Source organism: Epinephelus fuscoguttatus, linkage group LG17 (assembly GCF_011397635.1).
Source record: "Epinephelus fuscoguttatus linkage group LG17, E.fuscoguttatus.final_Chr_v1".
Classification (NCBI taxonomy): Eukaryota; Metazoa; Chordata; class Actinopteri; order Perciformes; family Serranidae; genus Epinephelus; species Epinephelus fuscoguttatus.
The window spans coordinates 28,040,329-28,064,714 of NC_064768.1; the positions used below are offsets into that span (position 1 = coordinate 28,040,329).

The 24,386-nt window shown below is 42.2% G+C and overlaps 1 protein-coding gene across 1 annotated transcript in view; it reads left to right on the forward strand.

The window, feature by feature from the left end:
• kcnh8 (potassium voltage-gated channel, subfamily H (eag-related), member 8) overlaps positions 1-24,386 on the forward strand; it is an 82,159-nt gene that overhangs the window by 39,701 nt on the left and 18,072 nt on the right. The window contains exons 3-9 of the mRNA XM_049601476.1: positions 3,526-3,657; positions 8,404-8,531; positions 11,021-11,258; positions 11,396-11,553; positions 16,519-16,723; positions 19,700-19,915; positions 22,817-23,016. Of these exons, the coding sequence (XP_049457433.1) occupies positions 3,526-3,657; positions 8,404-8,531; positions 11,021-11,258; positions 11,396-11,553; positions 16,519-16,723; positions 19,700-19,915; positions 22,817-23,016 (1,277 nt within the window). The remainder of the gene's footprint in view (positions 1-3,525; positions 3,658-8,403; positions 8,532-11,020; positions 11,259-11,395; positions 11,554-16,518; positions 16,724-19,699; positions 19,916-22,816; positions 23,017-24,386) is intronic.

Here is a 24,386-nt window from a genome sequence, read left to right on the forward strand (position 1 = left end):
CGATTTATAAAGCAGATTTCATAGTTGACTCAGTGCAGTTTGCAGAGATACAGCTCAACTAATACCACCACAGATGTGACTGTCTACACCACTCTGTCTACTGCTTTGTTGTCATTCCTGTCCCCCACATCCCCCAGATCCAGATCTTTTCCCTTCTGTTCTCTTTCACTTTCCTCTTTCATTTTGTTACCTTTCATCTCCCTCTATCTCTCTCTCTCTTCTCACTCACCTCTTTTACCATGTTCACATAGTACTGCTTGTGCCAGTTTGTCTGTCTGTCTGTCTCCCATGCTTATCTTGCCGTTTTTTTTCTATCCCTGCCTCTACCTTTTTATGTCATCTCATCCCCCTCTTTCCGTCTGTCACAGCGGAGTCCTGAAAGTAAACGTAGCTGATTGACTCGTTTTGTCCCCCGTTTGTCAGCCCGAGAAAAGAGGAAGCTGCATGCTCGCAATCAGGAACGCTCTTTCTCTCGCTGTGTGCTTGATAGTGCTGCCTTGTCATGCAGACATGCAGATATTCACACACATACACACACACAGACAAAAACAGTGTGATTGAGTCATCATCACCAGGCACGGAAGATTTAGCGAGTGGGAGTGATGGGAGGGAACTCCGTGGGAAATCCCTCATAATCAGTGATTCATTTGTAGTCACTAAATAGAAAAGAATGAAAGGTAGACCATGACTGCTGCTTTAAAGACATTCATCTTGAAAAAAAATCTTTGTGCTATATAACAAGCATTTGAGGTTAGTGATAAAAGATGACAAAAAATATGAAATCAAATAAGGAATTCTTAAAAAAAAATCAAACTACGAAAGAGACAACATAAAATATAACTCTACATGAAAAACCAGTGACACTGTCGTGCATATGCCACAGCATGATGTGGATTAGACTGAATTTGTGATGATTAATTAATTAGTATTAAGACTAAAACCCCTGAGACGCTCTAATGCTCAACATAATTTTGCTTTCCCTACATGAAGAGCCCTCAGAATTCCAAAGTTTATGCCAGAGGACGGGGCATGTTTTTACCCAGACTGAAAAGATAGATCCTCTGTACAGTGGCATGCTTAGAACAAGTCAGACACAGCTTGTCAGGCTCACTGATGTGCTGTCAGACTTGTATTTAAGTGTTTCCCAGTTCACAACACCGTAGCAAAAGAGTGCAGTGTAATAGCGTAATATGCTTCTATTCAGCTTAAAGGTTCTGTGTGTGAGACATTCAGAGCATTAATACAGTAGCAACCACTATTTGCTAAAGATACAGTGGAGTCAGTGTGTCTTTAGCAGAAAATTAAGTCATGCTTCCTCTTTGTGTGTTGTCATCCAAGGTGTCATAAGATGGTCTGGCCACATGTGCATGTCAGTGCATGTCTGTATCCCACTGGCTAGCTTGTTGCGCTTATCTGCGGCTCATACTGCGGTTACTGCTGATATTGGGACAGTGTTGCCGTGGAAGCGTAGCAGCCATCTTCTAGTGGTTAAAACCCAGGTGGCAACCTCTGAGGCTGAAAAATGAAGCCAACACGTGAAATGCCAAAAATTGCAGTTCCTTGAATGGCCACTTGAGGCCACCCATGTTAAAATGTCCAACTATATAATGTCCAGCAGAAATAAACATGTTTACATGTTTACAGCCTGGTGCAAAAAATGGTTTGGGGCTTTACAGCTAGTTTTAAACATCCATAACTTCTGTATGGGGGTGAAATATTTTCCTAATTCACCTGTTTGCATGTTAGTAAAGTCCAAGGTTACGCATATTTAAGAGCGAGGTAGCTTGGGTGACAGGCTGTCTGCCGATAGTGTTCTCAGCTTCTTTTTGACTTGGATCCACCCCTCACTCCTCCAAAACACCAGCCTCTCACCCAAATATGGTCATTTTTGGCTCCAAAATCCAAGATGGTGATAGCAGAAATGCTTAATAAAGACAGTCCACAAACCACTGAGTGATGTCATGGTAGCTAAGTCCATTATTTATACAGCGCATGTTAACACGGTTAGCTCTGTCGGCACTATCACTATTGTTTAGCTGCTAGCCACCAGCTCAGCCAGCTCCATGTTGAGAACCGTGTCCGTGTAAAGGAATACTTTACCCACCAAATAATCATTTGTGTATTCGTTACTCAGCCCATGTCACGTTGAACTTAGGAAGAACACTTTGTATGCCAGAAAATTCTTGATGAATGAAGTCAGGGATTTCGATTTAACAATGGCAAAACTATATCAAAACAGCCGTTTACAAACTCTCACACCAGTCATGTAGTTAAATCTAAGTCTCATTGATCCAGTTGTATGCCCAGTACTTCCCAGACACATGGATTTCCACTAAAACCTTACTATTTAAACCACTTACGCATACAAGTAGTGTGAGCAAGAGCAAGCACGTGGCATGATCTTGCACATATGCACCACTTGTCTGTGCATTGTACTGTTTATGTAGAAGTGTTTTAAATCATAAGGTTTTAGCAAAAATGCATGTGTTTGGGAAGTACTGAGTGTACGCCTGGATAAATAAGACATGGATTATACTGCACGAGTTGTGTGAGAGGTTAGAAAAGTATATTTTACTATAGCTTTGCTGTTGTTGAATGTGTGCCCTACAACTTCAGTTCATCAGGAATTGTCTCAGTTTTTGGATTCTTCATTCACCGTGGAGGAAAAACAAAGTCTTCCTCCCGAATTCAACATAACACAGGGTCAGTAATTAATACACAAAATATCATTTGGGGTTGAAGAATTACTTAAAAGCCCAGCAGCAGTTAGCAAGTTAGCATTTATATTAGTATTATGTAACAACCTACAGCTGAGGTTGATAGAAATTCTAACGCAGCCAGTGGCACTAGATGACAGGCAATGGAAATGACCAAAGTCACCATCCTCCAGGGGTCGTGGTCATTTGCACCAAACTTCCTGGCAACACATCCAACAGCTGAGATTTAGTTTGACTTATTTCTGAGTTAATTAGATAAGTTAAACCTCCATTAATGGATTTGTTTTGGCCACTTGGGTGCACCACAATAAGCTGTAAACACATTGTCAACACATAATCACCTAATAAAGTTAATACGGAGAACTACACACAACCCCTTTCACATAAATATTGTCGTTTAATCTGTGTTAATATAAGAATATTGACAGCAACTTAAATTATAGACTGTAGAATGAAGTTTATTTTCATATCTTCTGGATGAATCTAACTGAAAGCCAGTAATGAGCACAAGCACACAAACGCTGGTGCAGAAACACACAAGCTGACCAGCAGTTCCTCTGAAAAGCAATCCATTTAGCAGGAGATGAGACCTCAGAGATGGGTTCATCTCTTGCTGTGCCTGGGGAGCAGCGACTTGCTCTATTTAAAGGCTCTGCTTCTCCCCAGGGACTTCCAACTGCACATAGGCTTACTAATAAGCCTGGGAATCTGTGGAACTGTTGCTCTATACACACACATGGTAAATCCATTCTGAGTGTATTCAGAGGTGGTGTATAAAAGTGTTAATAAGAGTGTTTTTCCTTTTCAGCTGTGTTGTTCTGGTGCCTGCTGGACATTGTGCCAATTAAGAATGAGAAGGGAGACGTGGTGCTCTTTCTGGCTTCATTTAAGGACATCACCGACACTAAAGCCAAAGCCATCCAAGAGGACAAGAAGGAAGGTATGTGCGCATATGTATGTGGGAGGTGTGTAGTTGTTGAATGAATGCCCACTCATTATATAAAGCTCACAAATGTTTATTCTTTGTTTAGCGTGTGGATTTTGGTCCTGTTAAGGCCATCACTAACTGCGACCAGACCAAATTGCTAAAATAGTGCTAGCTTTAGACAAAACCAACACACTGTCCAGTGTAACACAAAATCTGTTTTGATTGCTACGTGTTGAAGGTGAGTGTTAGTTTGTTGTTTCCAGCAAAAGGGTTGAACAAACCAACCGTGTCTCATCGGAGTTACATTTATATAGAGTGCCGTAAAGATGAAGTTTCTTTTTGTAGGTCAGCCCAGATGTTAGCACCGCCTGGTTTCCTCGCTAAAAAGCCAGTGGACTTTTCCCACTGGATTATGGACCTTAACCTTAAATCTTCACAAACGAACCCCATTTTTATGATGTTTGAAGCATACATGTAATCGCCAGAAGTAAAAACCTAATGTTAGGCTAACAAATTACATCACGGTCACATGACTTCAACATCACCACTACAATGAAGCTGTAAAGTTAGGCTAGGCATATGACTGTTGGGCTAGCTGCAAGCATTCACCATGAGCTGAACCAACTCCATCAATGAAATCGCCCTGAGAAGCTTCTACCTCTTGCTTTTAAAGTTTAAGTTTATTTACTTTATTAATCCCCTTGAGGGGAAATTCAATGTTTTCACTCTTGCTTGTCAATTACACACAGGTCCGAAAGACACACACATGCACAAACAGGACCCATACATGCACAAAGTGGAGAGATGTCAGAGTGAGGGGGCTGCCCTTGGTGAGGCGCCCCAAGCGGTTTGGGGGTTCGGTGCCTTGCTCAAGGGCACCTCGGCAGTGCCCAGGAGGTGAACTGGCACCTCTTCAGCCACCAGTCCACGCTCCATATTTTGGTCCGGACGGGGACATGAACAGGCAACCCTCCGGTGCCCAACCCAAGTCCCTATGGACTGAGCTACTGCCGTCCCAAACAAGATGCTAAAGACGATAAAATCAAATATCTATGTAAAAACAACGAAACAATTTCGAAATCATTATTTAATTGTCCTAACATAAATATATTAACAATATAGAGCATTCGTTGATTCATTTTACGTAACCGCTTATCCTGTTGGGGGTCCCGGGGGGGCTGGAGCCTATCCCAGCTGACATTTGGTGAGAGGCAGGGTACACCCTGGACAGGTCACCAGACTATCACAGGGCTGACACATAGAGACAGACAACCATTCATACTCACATTCACACCTACGGACAATTTAGAATCACCAGTTAACCTGCATGTTTTTGGACTGTGGGAGGAAGCTGGAGTACCTGGAGAAAACCCACACTGACACGGGGAGAAAAAGCAAACTCCACCCCTACCCTGGATTCGAATCAGGAACCCTCTTGCTGTGAGGCAGTGCTAACCACTACACCTCCATGCCGCCAATATAGAGCAGTGATTCCCAATTGGGGGGTCACGGTCCAAAAGTGGGTTGCAGATGTGAAAAGTTTGTAAAAAAAAAAAATAATAATAAATAAATAAAAATAATAAAAATAAAAAAAAACCTTCATTTTAAAGCACAGTGAATTTCCACCAAAGAGCTTTTATTTTGAAGTGCTGTTTCCTGCTGTAGAGTGGGACAGCAGCTTAACAGAGACAGCAAACTAGCTCGACTACACAGCCAAATGCAAGCATAATGTTGAATATATTAAACTGCTCTGACACTACTTTTGTTAGCAGGTTCACATTCTATACCTACATGTAATCACTATGCTAAGATAACTCAGCCAGAGACCTTGGCACCACCGCTTTGACTAAAGATCTGCTGGCAGGATGGAATAAATAACAGAACTGCAGAAGCCAGACTTTGTCTGAACAGTGTGCGACCTGCGAGCTAGCACTGTGAAGGTCAGGGAGGATGATGGAGCTGCAAAGTGCAGAACTGTGACATGTAGCCCAGGGTTGGGTTTAGTCAGCAAAAACACAGGTTAATTGTTAATAAATAAAATACGTCCTGTCGTGGGAGTCAAGAAATTGTTGACCTTTTCTCAATTTATCTAAGACAACAGTCTTTCTCCAACCTGGGCCAAAGTACTTTGAGTGCCTCAACATAACCTTGAAACCATGAATCATTCTTACAGGAATACTTCACCCACAAAATGATCATTTATATGTCAGTGACTCACCCAGTGTTACTTTAGATTTCTGATAAGAACTTGTTTTTCCACATGCCACTGCAGCAAGAATCCAAAAACTGAGAAAATTCTTGATGAATTTAAGTTATAGGGGTGCATGTTTAATAACGGCAAAACTATACCAAAACAGCTATTCGCAAACTCTCACACTGATCCTGCAGCATTACCCAAGTCTCATATATCCAGTTGTGTGCTTAATACTCCCCAGACACAAGCAGTTTGATGAAAACCTTACAATTTAAAACACCTCTTCATCATCAGTCTCACGCATGGATGAGTAGTGCATCTGGGAATGTGTGTGTTTAGTGTTTTTGACTGGATAAATATGACTGGGATTATACTGCCCAAGTTGTGTGAGAGTTTATAAAAGGATGTTTTGATTTAGTTTTGCTATTGTTAAACGCAGCGATATCATAATTTAGTTCATCAAGAGTTTTCTCTGTTTTTGGATTCTTCTTCTTTGCCATTGAAAAGTAGAAATATATATACACATAATTGTTACAACGCAGGGTTGATCAAAATGTACAGCATGATGAGCCAAAATAGCAAAAATAAACATGCCTTTGTGAAATCCAAGAACATTATTTTAATTATAGTTGTATAGTTTGTAATAGACCCTTTGAAATCTCCTATTCTTATTTCTTAAGATAAAGGTAAAGCATTGGCTGTGATATACTGATGATTTCAGATGTCTTTAGACAGACCCTTCCTCTTTTAATTATATCCATCATTGTAAACACAAAGAACAACTAAAGGAAGCAAAGTTGCAAATTCTTCCACCAAAATCAATTTCCTCAAAGGTTTACCTTAAGGGTGACACCTAAGCTGAAGCCAGAATCCCCCTACAAAGCAAAAGAGAAGGTCAAAGTGTGTGCGTGTATGTGTGTGTCTGTGAAGTCAGCAAACCTGACTTGTCTCATCTCGGGTCTGCCTCCCCTGGATTTGCCTAATTACTCTCATTACTGTAAATAAGGGAGAACAGGAAGCAGAAAGCGAAAGTTATTTTTGCTCACATAATGAAATGCTTTTCATAGAAAAGGAAAGAGGCTGATGCAGCATGCCTTTAGACAGAGATGAACGCCTCACTGTAATGGGTTTGGGTCTGACAAGCTTGTTTAAATTAGAATATGCCTGTGACTCTCACAAGACATTTGCATTTTCATGCCGTTCTCAGTGCAGTAGTAGAAAAGGATGTGCTTGCTTTTGTTCGTTTAAGTCAGTGCAGACGAGTTAGTGACTAAATAAGGAAGCTTGGCTTGCATAACAACAAAGTTACTAAGTGTGTAGATAAGAATTTTATCAATGATTACAGACTTAATGATTAAAGGTGTTTAAAAAGAGAACTTGGGGACAGATGTGATGACATCAATGGGGCATTTCCATCCACGCTGGGGAAGCCTTTCAAGGACAGACACCTCGGATGTGACCCAGTTAGCTCTCTGTCTGGACATGTGTGCGCAAAAGTGGGAAACCCAGTCTCCGGCGTCAACAGCCTCCTCTCTTTCCAGCCCCTGTCTCCCCTCCTCACCTTCTCTGCTTTCTCCTTTTTCTGTCCTTTCCCTCTCCCCATCACCTCTATTTCTCATCTTATCCAGCTGCTTTTACAGTATATATCTATTCCCACCTCCTCTATCTGCCCTACATGCCTTCAGCTTCCCCCCTTACACACAACATCCACCCCTCCCCACCTGTACCTCGCCTCCACCCCCACAAGACGGGCTATAAATTCAGAGGGAAATTCATTAGATCTAAAAATAAGCATGTCTCTGTCTCTGTGCTCCTACCGTGTCGCGTCCCCCAAGGCTGCGCCATGTTATGGATGGGCCCTGTCTGTTCGCCTCGTCTGTGGCCCGCACAAACACCACAGAGCGCACACACTCTCAAAAGGACACTCGAAAGCAGTTATCACTTCTATTCCCCAGCTTTGTTATTGCCGTTAAACCCCCCTCAAGCCAATCTGGCCTTAGTCCCTTCCTGTGGGTTCACAACTGAGAGAATGGGACTCAGAACCCGGCAGCAATAAAGTGCCCTCTCTTATTACCCATCTCCTCGGTCTGAATGCTATCAACTTTGTCTGCTACAATACACTTGGAAGAAACACACACACAAGCACACCAGCAAGCACACACACACACAAACCCATCCCAGTAGCAGTTGACTATAGAGAGTCTACCACTTAACAGCCTCACTGCCCCAGTAGCAGCTTACAAAGCTGAAAATTGCACTGTTTAGCTGGAGATAGTGTTTACACAATAAGACATCATCAACCGATATTTACGGCTGAATTATGTGAATCACAACAGGTAGCACATGTTCTGTGACATTCACACAGGCACAATGACAGTTCCACTCAGAAATGGTGCAGTTTGTTTAGAAATGATGCATTCTTCCTGATGCATATTCATGTTTTCTTATTCATGTATTTCATCAAGCATAATGACTGATTCAGTCATCAGGAGTTAACCCTGGGGGGTAAAGTATTGAAGGGGGGATGTGTACTAACTTTTGTTTATGTGCGCGTGTGTTTACAGAGCGACGGCGCGGCAGGGTGAAAACAGGCTCTCCATTCAGCTCAGGTCGTCTGCGGAGCAGCACGGTGCTCTACCACATCTCTGGTCACCTCCACAGCAGAGAGAAGAGCAAGATTAAACTCAACAAGGTACTTCACATGACAGGGCAGGATATAACGTGTTGGAGGATCATTCAGGAGTGAGTGTGGGCGGACTGTTGTATAGGAAGTGAGTAGATCAGTGCTGTTACTGAAGCGCAGTCGAGCCAACCTAAGGGCAGGGAGCTGAGGAGAAATACTGCGTCATGAAAGAGTGTCGCTCTCCAGTAAACAAAACGTAACTGATGATTATAATCTTGTCATCTTTATGGAGTCAGCACCAGGTTGCTAAGCTCCTATGTTCCCCAGCTTTATATTCCCTTAACATAGCACATAAGAAACACATTACAACTGTCTTCCTGGTGATTCAGAAGAATTGCAAATACTTAAATTTGAGAGCATAGGATCCAAGGAGTTTAACATCAGTAGGCTATAAGTTGTGGGTGGGTGATTTCAACATGTCGACCCAGGGAAATATACACTTAACATCTGATATAGGAAAAAACATTGCTAAGAACATAAAACCCAACCCATCAAGATATTTCCTGGGGAACACAGAACACTTTCTATCACATTTTCTATCACAGATTCATCAATTTCTAGCATCATTTCAATCCCATCTGATGTAATCGGAAACCAAAGATCTTTGTAACAAGAAAAACAGATATTAAATCAGGATACAGTGAATATGTCTTTAAGAAGTGTAATGATTTCAAGACATGATGGGTCTAGCTGCTCTAATGTCTCTTTAGACAACCAGAAGCTTAAACCTGTTACTGTGTGGCCACTTGGTGGCAGCTCAACAAGCTTGGCACTTCCTCGCTAGATTTAGGGACTTTTCAGACCCTCTCAGCGACTTTTTTTCTAAAAAGCGACACATTAAGCGACTTATTAAGACCATCAGGGAAAAAGAGAGAAATATATTATATTGTAATTAATTCCCACGCATGCTGCTCAGAGTGATCACATTCCAGGAGTCCTCTGCCAACAGCACCGAGTCTCTCCCCCTCTCTCCTCTTGCGCAGTGCAGTAGGTGTGGGACAGGCAGGAGGAGAGGAGACACCACTCACAGTGAGGGTTCAGTTGTACTGAGTTTCTATGGTTACGTCGACGTTCTCACTCTCTGGATTGGAAGCCCGAGAAGTGGTGCACTATAGTAGCCTCTAAGTGCCATAGCTCTCGTACCATTCAAATGTTTTGTCGAGGATTTTTCCGTTGAATCTAATTCAGGGAAGTTTTTAAATGGTTCCATTAATGCACAATGATTTCACCAATGTGCAAAAAAAATTACATCATCTGGCAACATGAATGACTTTTGGTTGGTGCTGGCTACTTTCAATGGAAAAGAGTTGGCAACATTGCATATAATCATATTTTTTGTAAGCAAAGACCCTATATGCACTTTAAGCACACACAAAGCTTTCATTTATGTAGAATCCATGTGACAAATGGGAAAAGTCACTCTCCTTTAACTCTGTTTTGGTGTTTACCTACTATACCAAGGGAAATATGTGGCTGTTCAGCAAGTTCACTAGCTAGTTGACTAACTTTGTCAGCTGTTTGGTGCCAGGCAGGTAGCGTACCAATTTTTTTTTTTTTACTGTTTGCTGCAGCCTGAAGGTTGATAAGAGCGAGGAGCGCTTATCAGAAAAGTAAAGTTGCCAGCTTCACAAGGATAATAATAATAACATTAATAGCATGTTCTTTAGAGGTGCCTGTCAAAGAGCTCAAGGACACCTCACAAGACACAGTTAAAAAAAAGACAAGCAGCAATGTATCCATAGATCATAAAATCAAACGATTCAGTGATATACAATAGAAGTTAATAAAATGACTAGACGAAAGTTGTAATTATGAATATTAGGTGTAAAGTCGTCATCAGTGCAGTCCATATGTGTGTCTCCATTAAATCAGACTGAATATGCCAGCTTAAAAAGGTGTGTTTTCAGACGGGATTTGAAGGTGGAAAGGGAGAACCCTTACTGGTCAAGTGGGCAGATGGTGATGTGAATTGGACTGCAGAAGAGGATCTTAAGAGTACAGGAGGGTGTGTAGATATGAACGAGTTCGGACAGGTAGGAAGGGGCTAGATAATGAAGGGCCTTAAAGGTGACAAGCAGACTCTTGAAATCTATGTGATATTTGACAGGAAGCCAGTGAAGCTGTTGGACAACAGGAGTGATATGATTATTTTTGCTCTTGACAAATAGCATAAACTTAAACTTCTTGTAGTTGGCGGGCTAGGTTGACAATTGACAAGTAGCCTTTGTGATTAGCGGCTTTATTTGTCAGCCTTTTGTAATTTAACCCACCAGCATTTTAAGTTAATCAATCAGTTAGTTACTTAGTCAGTAGTTAAATTGCAATTAAACATACTTTAGCTAATTAAATACAACTCAGCCATACGTTTAACTAACCAATCAAAATGCAGGCAAGTTTTTAGTTGGAGTTAGTTGGAGTTGGACCACCAAAACAAAGTAAGTGGACTTAACAAAGTATTGCTGTGTAATCACTCATGTTTTTTATGTATTCTTTTCCAGAATGTGTTTGGGGATCCGCCCGCTTTGCCAGAGTACAAGGTAGCAGATGCCAAGAAGTCCAAATTTATCTTACTTCACTACAGCACGTTCAAAGCTGGTTGGGATTGGCTGATTCTTCTTGCCACATTCTACGTTGCTGTGACGGTGCCATACAATGTGTGTTTCATTGGCGATGATGATGACCTGACCCGCAGCACAACTGTCAGTGACATCGCAGTGGAGATACTGTTCATCATAGGTTAGTTGCAGAATTGCGGAGCTAAGAATTACACTGTTTATAATCTACTGAATCGAATATACTGTAAATACAAATATGTTATTTTAATAACCAGCATTTACAGGAACTAAACTCTTTTTGTTTGTCTCTCCTGCCAGACATTGTTTTTAATTTTCGCACAAGTTACGTCAGCAAATCGGGCCAGGTGATCTTTGACGCCCGGCAGATCTGCATCCATTACCTGACCACATGGTTCATCATCGACCTGGTAGCTGCGTTGCCATTTGACCTGCTCTATGCCTTCAAAGTCAGCGTGGTGAGTAATCGTTGGCATGTTGCTGAGCCCCCGGGGTTTAATGTGGAACATAATCGGAGAGAATAAGAAAGGAAATACAGGTACAAGTTAACAGACCATGACTTTGAGTGATGTTGTAAAAATCCCATGATTGATGGCGTGCCCAGTAACAGAGACCCTGAGACCCCTAATCCGGTCTTCACAGTGGTGTATTATAAAGTGCAACACCTCCAGCACATTTGACATTTCATAAGAATAGATTGCATAGATTGTTTTCAGCCCTTCTTTGAGTCTGCGTATTGATTCCACATACTGTACTAGGCCAGAGGAAACTATCAAACCTGTATCATTAAACCCTTTTCTGTTCTGCTTGAGACAAATACATGCTGCCCCTTATGAACACTTGAATGCACGAAAAAATGGAGGTCCGGAGCAATTAGGTAGACATTCTTGTCTTGTCAGCAGCTGAATGATATCACCCGATGGAAGCGCTGCGCTACAGGGAGGTTTTGCCTCATTGCTAATGGAAGATTTTGCTTCTGGACCCTAATTTAGAGAAAGATATGTTGTTTCTACTCATTCAGCCACTGTTATGTGGATCAAAAGGTCCAATATACAGTAGTGGATCTCATACAGTAACTATCAAAGTTCAGCATGATCTCATCCATGCTCGTCATATTGTGCTGCTTAGGTAAAGAAAGCTACTTGGTTATGGTTAGGGCAAAGATCGCTGATGTCGCTAAGACGAATACCAGGATTTGAGTTGTGGCGGTAAGAAAGAGTCGGTGGTTGGGTTTAGTGAACTTTATCACTTCATCTAATGATGATGCAAATGGGTTTACATTGGAGTGGGTGGAAAGCCCGATGCATCTCACACAGATGATCATGTGTCAGGTATTAAACAGTGCTGCCATGCAAATTTGACCTATTTTGACTAATTAAAGTTGCATAATTAAAGAGTCACCTTATTGGCTTGTCATATTGACAGAAATGTTCATTACGTGCTGATGACAAAATTTAATTTCAAAGCCTTTATATGCCAATACCAATAACGTGCCGGAATTACTGTGCATCCTAAATTTAATTTCTAAACTGCCCTCCTGCCTTGTAGCCTGTAAAATAGTTATATGTATCAATACTTAAAGGGACAGTTCACCCCATATCAAAAACACATCCTCTTACAATAAATCTAGATTGTTTTGGTGTGAGTTGCTAAGTGAGATATCGGCCGTAGAGATGTCTGCCTTCTCTCCAATATAATGGAACTAGATGGCACTCAGCTCATGGTGCTCAAAGCACCAATAAATAGATTTGAAAAACTCTCAAGAAATGAAGACCCAGTTACTCAAGATAATCCACAGACCTTGTTGTAAGCAGTTTCACGCAGGAGCTACACGACCGAACTACACCCGCTAATTGTATCACCGTCCAGAAGGAAGCATGCATCTACTCAGAGACAAGAAGCTTGTGCCTGTGGAAGCATGAGATGTAAACATTAATGGCGTCCTCCTCAGCTGAGCTGTAACATTAGCTCGCTCAGTGGTGCTAGTTGAGCTAGCAGTAGATGCACGCTTCCTTCTGGACGGTGATACAATTAGCGGGTGTAGTGCGGTAGAAAGAAAGTAGTTCCTACATGAAACTGCTCACAACAAGGTCTGTGGATTATCTTGAGTAACTGGGTCATGATTTGGCGCGTTAAGCACCATAAGCTGAGTGTCATCTAGTTCCATTATATTGGAGAGAAGGCAGACATCTCTACAGCTGATATCTCCAACACTCTGCATCTCACACCAACACAACATACATTGATAAATAGCACTACAGTTAGGGTGAACTGTCCCTTTGGAGTTACAGTTAAAATAAAAATGGGGAAAACCTATATAGATAAAACAACAGCTATCAAACTAGTGATAAAAAACAATATAAGAAGGAACTATCTTTTGGAGGCTAAATAAAAGAAACAGAGAGAGACAAAGAGAAAAAGCAGCCGGAGTGGTGAAAAAAAGTGCTGTGAAAGAAAGTGTGAGTGGATGTGGTGGGCACAGTGACAGTCTGCTCCAGGCGAAGGTGCCTGTTTGGCTCCAGACTCTATTAATGGAAATACCATGCACTCCCAGTAGGTTGGGATTTCGTGTAAGGCTACTGGGCCACAAGTTCCCATGCCACCGCCGGGCTGAGTGGGAGTGGCCAGTAATTGACGAACATTCTGCGCGATGTCCTCTCAAAGGACGGTGCGTTCAGACGTATGTCCCCTTTGAGAGCCGAAGCCATCTTTCATCAGAATGAGCCAAGAGGCCTCATGCAGTCCCTCCCTGGTGTTCGTCTGTCTTTTGTTTTCGTCGTACATCTCTGTCGTTGTGCCATTTCGGCATGTTTTACGGTCTGTCAGGTGATCCCATTGATCAGGTGATTCTTTTCTTTTTTTTTTTTCCAGTACCTACATGGTCTTTATTTCCTTCATAATTTCCTGTTTCCCCTGATCACCCCCACACCTGATCCTCGGGTTTCTTCTTTTATGTGAGCTGCTGCGCATTTAAAAGTGTCCCACAGGAACAGGAATAACAATACTGTGAAACCCAAAAAAAGGAAATCTTCCCTGCCTTTCATTAACCATCCCTTAAAGATCATCAACACAAAAGCAGTCAGCAATAAGATGATGAGGCAAGCATGAGTCTCCTGTTATGATAATATCTTTGCATCAGGGCCAGCATTTTGTCATAGAGACTCAACTGCTGCAGTCATTGTTTAAGCTCATATCAATATGTCCTGGACCTGTAAACCTCGTTGATATTGGAAAACAGTGTTGTGCATGCTTATTGGCCCAGTACTGCTGCACCAATAAAATAAATTAAAACAAACAGGGTCAGTCAGTCACACTGTTGTGATTGGCTTGTAGCGCTAAAGGCGAGGCTGCAGGGGCAGAAATAATGAGCATTTCTGTAAAGTTATAGTCTCATGTGCACAAATACTACCTTAAAAAGCAGAGGGAAAATAAGTCAATCAAGGAGCTTAATGCAAATTTCACACCTGACGAGCGGAGGAGATGCAAATGTGAGTGGCAGGGGAAGAGTTGAAGGAGAAAGTGGCGGGAGGTGTGCACGCGTTGTTGGGTGCATTGCATTGCTTACTGCTCATGTTGCTGGAGGATTAGAGATGTGGCACAGCCCGTTCTCTCCATAGGTGGGGTGCCAGGGTGGTGATAGATGGCGGAGAGGAGATGGAGCTTCTCCCCAGGGCTCGGCAGGAGGCTTCATTACCCCTCGTGTTGCACCAGTTCTCTGTTTCTCACAGCAAGAGTGTGCAAAAAAACCCGCCATAAAACATGCTGGAGACACAGGCAGGAGCAGCTCTGATAAGAACTGCGTGCACATCTCCTCCTTTTAGCTTCACGCAAATGCTCTGATTGTGTAGTTCTCTCTCTCTCTCTCTCTCTCTCTTTCTCTCTCTCACACACACACACACACACACACACACACATTTTCATTTTCTCTCTCCTCTTTTGTCATCATTTCTTTGTTTCCTATATGTCTCACATCCTCCCTCTATTTGTTTTGGTTATTAGGTGATGTATACATTTTCTATAGAATATCTGTCCCACTTTCTCAGTCACCACCCCCACACCCATACACACACACACACACACACACACACACACACTACACGAATACACATACATCCTCATAGGAAGGTTTCAAATATTCTTCATGTCCTACATCTTTGTAAATAATAGCTGGTGTGTATGTGTGTGTGTGTCCAATGGGGATACACGATAGCAAGCCCCAAATGATAGACTGCTAGTGGAAATTGCCAGAGGAGCAGGTGCACAGTGGATGACATTCACATCACATTCACTGCACAAGGAAATGCGAGAAAGGGAACTTGAAGGAACACTGTGTGTGTAAGCCAGTAGAGGGAAGTGTGGCGAAGGTAGTTTGATTTGTTAAAGAGTGAAAGGATGAGTGTGCGAAGACAGAAAAATGAAGGTAGCTGTGGAAGATGAAATACTGTATGGTGACGGCGAGGCTTGGAGGGTAAAAAGCAAAACAAACACACCTGTGAGCGAGCGTCTGATTGCTCTAATTGGGCCATTTATATTCAAGGGCTCCTTCATCAGGGAATCTTCATATAGATCATGTTGTGGATGTGTTTACAAGCATTTGTCAAATTCTAATTATAGAATCTGAGAGCATTTGAGCAGCCTCTAATGTTGGAGAGGACATGAAGCATGGTGAAGAGCTTTTAGTCACTTCAGGCAGTGTTATTAGCATATGTGTGTGTGTGTGTGTGTGTGTGTGTGTGTGTGTGTGTGTGTGTGGGTGTGTGTGTGTGTGTGTGTGTGTGTGTGTGTGTGTGTGTGTACTTGCCACATAGTGAGTACTGTAACATGTTTATAACCAACAGAGTGAGGACATTTTTGGAAAGTGAGTCCTTTTTTCTCCAAAAACCTGTTTAGGGGTGAAGACTTTGTTTTAAGGTTCAGGTTACAGTTAGGTTAAGGTTAGAGGTGGGTAAGGATTGGGGTTGGCCATTTAGTTGTGAATGTTAAGGTTAAGGTAAGGGGGCTGGGAATGCATTATGTCAGTGAGCGTCCTCACAATGATAGGAGTACAAGAGTTTGTGTGTGTATTTAACTGGTGTATCACTCTTCCCATGAGATCTACACTCTGTTAAAAGGGGAGACGATTGCAGCATGCTCCTCACCTTCATAGTCTCTGTTTCACTCTCTTGATATCTGTGTGTCTCTCTGACTTTGCCCTCAGCAGAACGCCAGAAAATCTCAAGATATGAAACGGAGGTTATGTGGTTGTGATAGCTGATCCCTGCTTAGCAAGGAATGAAACACATGTTGTCCTTAGGAGCTTTACTCGTGGAGAGGGAGGTGGTGATGATAGACAGTGGCATTATGGCAGTGTAGGCTTGACAAATGAGGTTAAAGTTAACATCCAGACAATATAATCACCTCAGGTCTTTGATCTTTATCCCCAGGTGTCTGTGGTCCACCTATTAAAAACAGTACGTCTGCTGCGTTTGCTGCGGCTGCTCCAGAAGATGGACCGCTACTCGCAGCACAGCACAGTGGTCCTGACGCTGCTGATGTCCATGTTCGCCTTGCTGGCCCACTGGATGGCGTGCATCTGGTACATTATCGGCAAGATGGAGATGGAGGCCAACGCTTACAACTGGGATATCGGTGAGTGAAGGAAAAATGATGCCCACACGTCCATCTATGTTAGTGTTTAAAAACTAGACTAGTGTTGCTGGGAATGTACTGTTATATGAAATAAATGTGTGCAGTTTCACAGACCTGTGGTATACCTCTAAATGATGTCTTTGTTAGCATGACACTGACAAAACATGACACATAATAACATTGTAGAGATTCAGATTTTGTAAATAAAAGTACTGTTATCACATTATCTCTGAGTGTCCCTAGAGACACTTGAATATATAGTCATACCAAATTCTAACATCAACAATCAATGCAACTACAAGGCCTCCCTGATCTAGTTTGAAAAGGAATTCAGTTGCAATGAATAAATATTTTGGTTGTCACCATCTTGGATTTTTGGAGCCAAAGGTGATCATACGCATTTGGATGAAAGCTTGGAGCTGTGGAGGAGCAAGGGGTGGATCTGACTCATAGACTGTGGTGACGCTTGCAGACAGGTTGTCACTTAAAGCAGCCATTCCTTTGATTATGCATAACTTGAAGCCTTAGTAAAATGTGAATGAGTAAGTTATATTAAAAAAATCATACCCTGTACAGTTGTCATGAAGCGGGAAATTACCTATAGAGACCAAAACCGTTTTTGTTCCAGGCTGTAAACACATTTATTTCTGCTGTAAAGTTGGACTTTTAAACATGCGTGTCTATAGCTCCATTTCCACCAAACACTTTCAGTATAGTACCTTTGGAACTAAAAGTAACCCTTCACACATGGTACATTTCCACCACTACTGACCAATCAACAGACTGCAGGGTTCACAGCTCCACCTTTTAGTAGCAGATCTGTGTAACTCAACAGAAGGGTGACCAATAATGGGGACGGTACAGAACCGTTTTACTGGTACCATCCATTCACAGTGGAAACAGAAAAAAAGCATAGCGAACTGAACTGAACTGTACTGCACTGCTCGGTGGAAACAGGGCTTATGAGAACTGCAGAGCTGCAGTTTTTGGCACCTCCGTGTCGGCTTTATTTTTCAGAGGTTACATGATGCTACAGGAATGAGGACCATGAAGCATCAACCATGATAATCTAGGATTGGGATGGAAGGCACTGAAAATCAGTTGAAGCTATAAGTAAAACTTTCTATAGAAGACAGAGGGTTTGATGTCAGTCCAGCAGCAGCGCCATACTTCAAGTGTGGCAGTTCCAAGATGGCATTGATCTTAAATGGATAATCATAGCATGACATACAGGCGGTTGCACTCTTGATGTACATGTGATTGTTTGTGGTTGGTTTGGTTTTTTTTTTTGCCATAGTGAAGCCTGATAAAGTGTTTTCATTTTATCTCTATTTTTCTGGCCGAGGGAGCCATTATCCAGCTTTGTCAAGCTCTATACTAAATCAATATAAAGGAAACACTGGGCTTTTATGAGTAAAAAGTGTAGGATGAATGGCTCATGGCTTGTGGCTCGGAGTAAAAGCTATAAAGCTAAAATGTTGGATTTTCTATTGATCATGTGGCATTAATAAAATAAGTCATTTTCACTTTTTAATCAAATAAATCCCACATATACGTCATATAGGAGACTTCTCTCCCCCTCCCTTGATCTACTCTTTGCATTTTTTTAAATGCTTACCTTTTAATTTCTGCTTTATCTTAACTATCGCATCACGTGTGGGGCATGGTGTCAGTCCTCTGGTGCATTGCAGTTTCATAGCTCATTATTTCCAAATCAGCCATGGCTCTGAAAAGCCATTGATGTGTGAAACCTGCAGGATTTTTTTTTCCCCAGCAGGTAAGATCTGATGTGTTTTTCATGATGAATCTCATTCCTGTAGGTTTGCAAGCTATGAAGGCAGATTTTTACGTTCAACCAGGATTAAAAACCATCTCGCATAATAAAACAGGGAACAATCGAAAAGATACCACATAGATGTGGGATTGAAACACAAGATGTGGAATTGAGAGGCCCGAGCTAATAGCTATGTTATGGACTCATCATGTTGTGTGGGTGTTTGCAGTTAAGAGACAGTGCTGCATGCTGTTCGCCTTAATATTTCAGTAAACGGTTAAATTAAGTGTATGATTTCCTCATTGATTTTATTGATCCCTAAGTCTGTTGTAAAACCCACACTGAATGGAAAGTGTGTGAGCAACAGTTACATCAGTTTAGTGTATGTATGCTTGCATTTGTGTGTGTTGTAAAATTGAGCGAATGGCGTGCTTCCTCTCATGACTCCCCCCACAGCCTCCAGGTCCCTCATATAATGAGGCCTCCTGGGCTGGTCTCAGGTCAGTATCGATGAGCTGCACTGCTCGCAATTACCTCGCTCTGGTGTCTTCATAACTGGTTCCGGGTCAGCATTGACTGGGTCAAAAGAACGATGCAGATTTCTCTTCACCAATTACTGTATCTCAGTGTCATAAAATAACAGGTCAGTGCATGAGGCAGGATTAATGTGTTGTGTCCTAATTATGTGTTTCTGATGCCGAACTGAGCGTTGAAGTCAGGCGGCTATGAGGGGCTTCCATCCAATTACCATTCATCAGTGTCTGCAGGAGACTCTCCTGGGATCAGCTGCATGTCTGCACACTGTACTGACCAGGGATCAGTTCTGGTTCCCAAGCATCTGATTTGCATCAACCTTTGTTCTGGATGCAGCACGGAGGAAAGCTTACCACAGTTTCCAGAATGAGAAAATAGTGCTGTCAACTTTGTATGCATGCACATGCATCAGTGCACAGAGACATGAGATGGCCGCTGCAGCTTATTGTAAAGAAACACAAAGGTTTTGTAACAAGGCTCATTTTGGTTCCTTTATTAATCACTGTGCAAAGAACAAGTATGAGCAGAGATGGTAGGTTTGCCTCTGAATGCTCTAATGCCCAGAGTGGGCTGATGTTTTAAGCTTGAAAAACAAAACAAGAGTGCATTGGCTAACCATCCCTTTGTCCTTCTTCTTCATATTTATCAATATCCCCATTTTAAATCAGGATGGCTCCATGAGCTGGGGAAGCGCCTGGAGTCACCGTACTATGCCATAGGAGCTGTGAATGGGACTGGGATGGGCAGCGGTCCCGCCATCCGCAGCGTCTACATCGCCTCGCTCTACTTCACCCTCAGCAGCCTGACCAGCGTGGGATTCGGCAACGTGTCTGCCAACACTGACATAGAGAAGATCTTCTCTATTTGTGTCATGCTTATCGGAGGTACACAGAATACACACATCAGTGATATTGTGTGTGTTGTGTTTTCTAAAAGTGAGATTTTTTTGAGATCACATCAATGTGGGTCCATGTGTTATTTGGAAATGACTCTCTTACACTGTTTACATTCAGACAACAGCGTGTAGAGTTACAATGTTAAATTATATTTACTTCTAATATGATTCCATGATGTCTTGGTATCAGCAACTGCAAATCCACAAAATCCAGTTTTTCTTTGCTGATCTTTGCAAGATGGTCTGATCCAGTTTGAACTGGATCGTTTCACTAGGTTTGGTTTTTTGGGGATGAAGAGAGGTCACCGTGGCGGGGTTTTCCCTGGGGGCGCTACCCACTCTGGTTCAGCTAAATGTTAAATGTCCCTGGTTGCCTGGGGGCTTTAGCAGTCACAGATGCACACACACACATACACATACACACACACACACACACACCGTCCCTTGTGTGTCAACGCAAACTGAAAACTAACACAAAGCACCTGTTCATATTTATAGCAGAGCATAGGTCAAATGCAGTGAGCTTGTGGAAGAAATTAAATAACTGAATATCTAATCATGGTTCAGTTTAAAATGCTGTGGCATAAAAGCTCAATTTGTGTTGATCAGTGTGTCACATGTAAGAAAATGGAGTCTGTGACACAACAGTGGCTCCCAACATGTGGTCTGTGTTCGGTGCTTTCATGTCCAGACATGTGCGACATACCTGTGACACAGCTGGAAACTGAATGAGATTAGAAGAATACATTATGTGTGGGTGTGTAGGGGGCAGGTATCTGTCACACCAATCACATCAGCTCCTCTCAGACCCAACACTGATGTTCCTGCCCGGGAGGTGCAGAGGTGCAAGACATGAATGTAAACATAACATTTAGCCAGTTGACTGGTTTGTATGTTTATTTGATTGTGGAAATTGACAGAGTCCAATGGGAATCGTGTTTAATAATATTCACATGGGAAGTATTATTTTGATTATCCAAACAAGATTTTAGAAATTTGATTTTTTTAGTAGGGATTTTATCATTAAAAAGAGAAGGCAGCTGTAAAAATCAGCGCACAAAGGGTAACAACCTGGGCCCTATTTTCCATTTTTATTTGTGTCTAAGTGACCACTTGAAACTACAATTTTTGACACTGGTCCACTATTGAGCAAGACTGCTGCAGCCAGCAGCTGGGAAACGACTGTGATGTAATCCCTCTGGGCAATCGAGCACCACCAATTTAGGTCCACTAAAAGTTTTTGCCACTGACAGCCTCAGATTGTTAATATAAGTGTCTGGAAACTTATGGAAAGGATCTCTACAGAGATAGATCTTTTTGTTAAAGAGTAACATCCTTTTTGTTTAAACAGAAACAGCCCCAAAATTGGCATCGCAAAACACATCATTTAACAACAACAACATCATTTAAATTAACAGTAATATGAGCTTGTATAGCAGCATATTTTCACATCTAACTGAGTGAATTAAGGGTTTATTTCACCCAAATCAGAGTTGGTGATTGTTGGAACGTGGGAAGACAAACCAAGATGGCTCTTGTTGGTTTTATTTTTGGTTTTGTCAACGCCGTGTGTTTTACGATGAAAAAATGACAACACATTCGCAATCCAACTTTGTCACATATCGACGTTTGGTCGTGGACTTTTTTATGTCAACATACGATGTGCAGGGCACCTTGGTGGTGTTGGTCGTTGACGTTCTGGGACGCCGTGTCAAGTTCTGCCAGTTACATGCACTGTCTGATTTCAAAATACAATGCTGTTTTCACAGGACTTGTACTGTTTGCACAGTCTCGTTCAAAATAAATGCACTACGTCGGTACAACACTGTGAATACTTACGGGAAGCGAACACTGGCCTCCTGGGTGAAAATCGGTGGTTGTTGGACCCATCCACCACCCCTCCTACCCGCTCTACTCGGACTTCCCCTGCCTTAATTTTCGTTATTGTCCCACCGTGTGGGAAGCCGATGGGCGCCATTAAACAATAATGGCAAGCAGCAGCATATCAGCCATGAAAGGACGTGAAAGGGCAGCTTTTTTCATCCGTGTCTGACATGGAAAGTCACTGACCAAGCACCGGATTTTGATGACTTTGGAGTGAGACTGTGTTGCAAATTACTGCTTCTTTAAATGGAGTCTAGTGGCTTTGACGATGGTGATTTCAGGGCTGTTTTGTGGTTAAAAAAATGATCTTAATTTCTAACAAAAAGGTCTATCTCTGTAGTAATCCTTTCCATAGTGTAGTCAGACACTTAATAACAATCTGAATATGTCAGTGGCAAAAACAAGCACTTTTGGTGGACTTGACGAAGCTCAATTGCCTGTGAATGTTACATCGCAGCCTGTTTGTCTGCTGCTGGCTGCAGCATTCTCACTCAGTACTGGACCAGTGTCAAAACCTGTGGTTCCTATTAGTCACTTTGACACAAAAACATGGGGAGAACAGGGTTGAAATTGAAAAATACCAAAGTTACCCTTTCATTGCATACAAACTTACCTTATTCATGTTCAAATCTACTGGCAGTGTGGCTACTGAGAGGTGTGTGAAGACATTTCAGAAGATGACTTCCTCTTGTTGTGTCTCAAACTGCACCATTGACCTTGTGTGAGCAGTTGTTCAAATCCATGTCTTAGTCATCCCATTAATGTTACACTGCTCTCCTTACTGTTGCTCTCCCTACATGTTGGCACTGTTGAGTTTACAGTGAGCTACACAAAAATATTTCCCTGCTGGCTCCAAGCTTCTGCCATTAAAATAGCACCCCAAAGGGTTTTTCTCCTATTTCGGTCCCCTATCTTGACAATCCATTGTCAGCCTATTTCATTCATGCTAATGCTCCATTATCTCTTCCCAGTCTGACTCTCCTCTTCTCTCTTTCTCCGCCTGCAGCACTGATGCATGCACTGGTCTTCGGTAATGTGACAGCCATTATTCAGAGGATGTACTCACGCTGGTCCCAGTACCACACCAGAACCAAAGACCTCAAGGACTTCATCCGTGTCCATCACCTGCCACAGAGCCTCAAGCAGCGAATGTTGGAGTATTTCCAGACGACCTGGTCAGTCAACAATGGCATCGACTGCAACGAGGTAGCACACGCGCATACACACTTCAGCTGGTGTAAATCTTTCTCCTCCTTTTTCAGTTAAGTCATGTTTTTGACACGCAACAGCACAGCACGTAGGGATCAATAATTCATTTGAAAGATCACACACTTCTCAGTCTTCATCACCCACATTCAAACTCATTATAGGAGCGATACGATCGATACGACATGATCCACATCAGTGTATGAGCATGTTGTTTTCCTCTGCACTGACTGACACTGAAGGGACAGAAGACAAGAGCAAAAAATTGTCTTACATGATCATTTGGGAACGACAGGATATTTTGCAGCCTCAGGATTCAGGATTTTAACCCCTTCTGGGTGGCTTGTGGTTGAAGTGACACTTGTGTTAAGTGTGAAATAAAAGGAATGTACAGAAATTCGAGATGTGGAGAATTTAGAGCCCCTTTCCAACTGGACAAAAACCCACTCACTCCAGTCGGCTTGGATTGGCAGTGATGGAGGTACAACACCTTGATGGACGTGTTAATTTTTGCCACTTTGCTGGTGCAATGCAGTGACAGGCCGCCACAAAATACTGTCCAAGCAGCGTTCGAACATCATTCACAACTGAATCAAAATTGAGAGCAGCTCAATAAGTAAGAGATACAAAAAAGAAATAACCACTGTAACACTCAGATTGGCCTCCATGCTGCTTTCTACTGTTTCCTAACCTGTTTTCCAGCCCATCTGTGACATCGAACATGACACACCAGCGTACTCTTCTGTCTCTGGTCTACTGGCAATAGCAGTCTATAAGTGACATTATTGCAGGACCATGACAATACACACAAACACACTTAGTCTAAAACAACATTAACAACATTATGGCATGAGGGCAACTTAAAGAAAAGGCAGAAAAAGAAAGGTGAACAACACCTTTTCACGAGAAGCCCAGGGGAGAAGGAGGCAAGCAGTTAGTAGTCTAATAGAAACTCGTCCTTCCAGGCTGTGAGTGCCTGCGAGACAGCTGTCAGAGTCCAGACCAGCGCTTATATGGAGTGATGATGATGAATCCCAGACAGATGAATTATAGATGGGCCTGTTGATTAAAGTCAGCCCGGCTCAGATGACTCATTGATCGACTCTATGTGACGGTGAGCTCCAGATCTAAGTCCCGACAAGGAGACGGACGGATAGATGATATGCAATGTTTGGACTTTTTTTTTTTTTAACTGTGATTTACTGTGATCTTTTTTTAGTTTGTATTTGAATGTTTACGTGTGTAGCAACTGTATATGCTGTATTATGAGCAATACTAGTGAGTTATATTGTTTTAACAGAGACCTGTCTATTCTGAAGGTCCAGCATTGAGTTGATACCAATGTTCTAGGCTCTAACACACATGGAAAG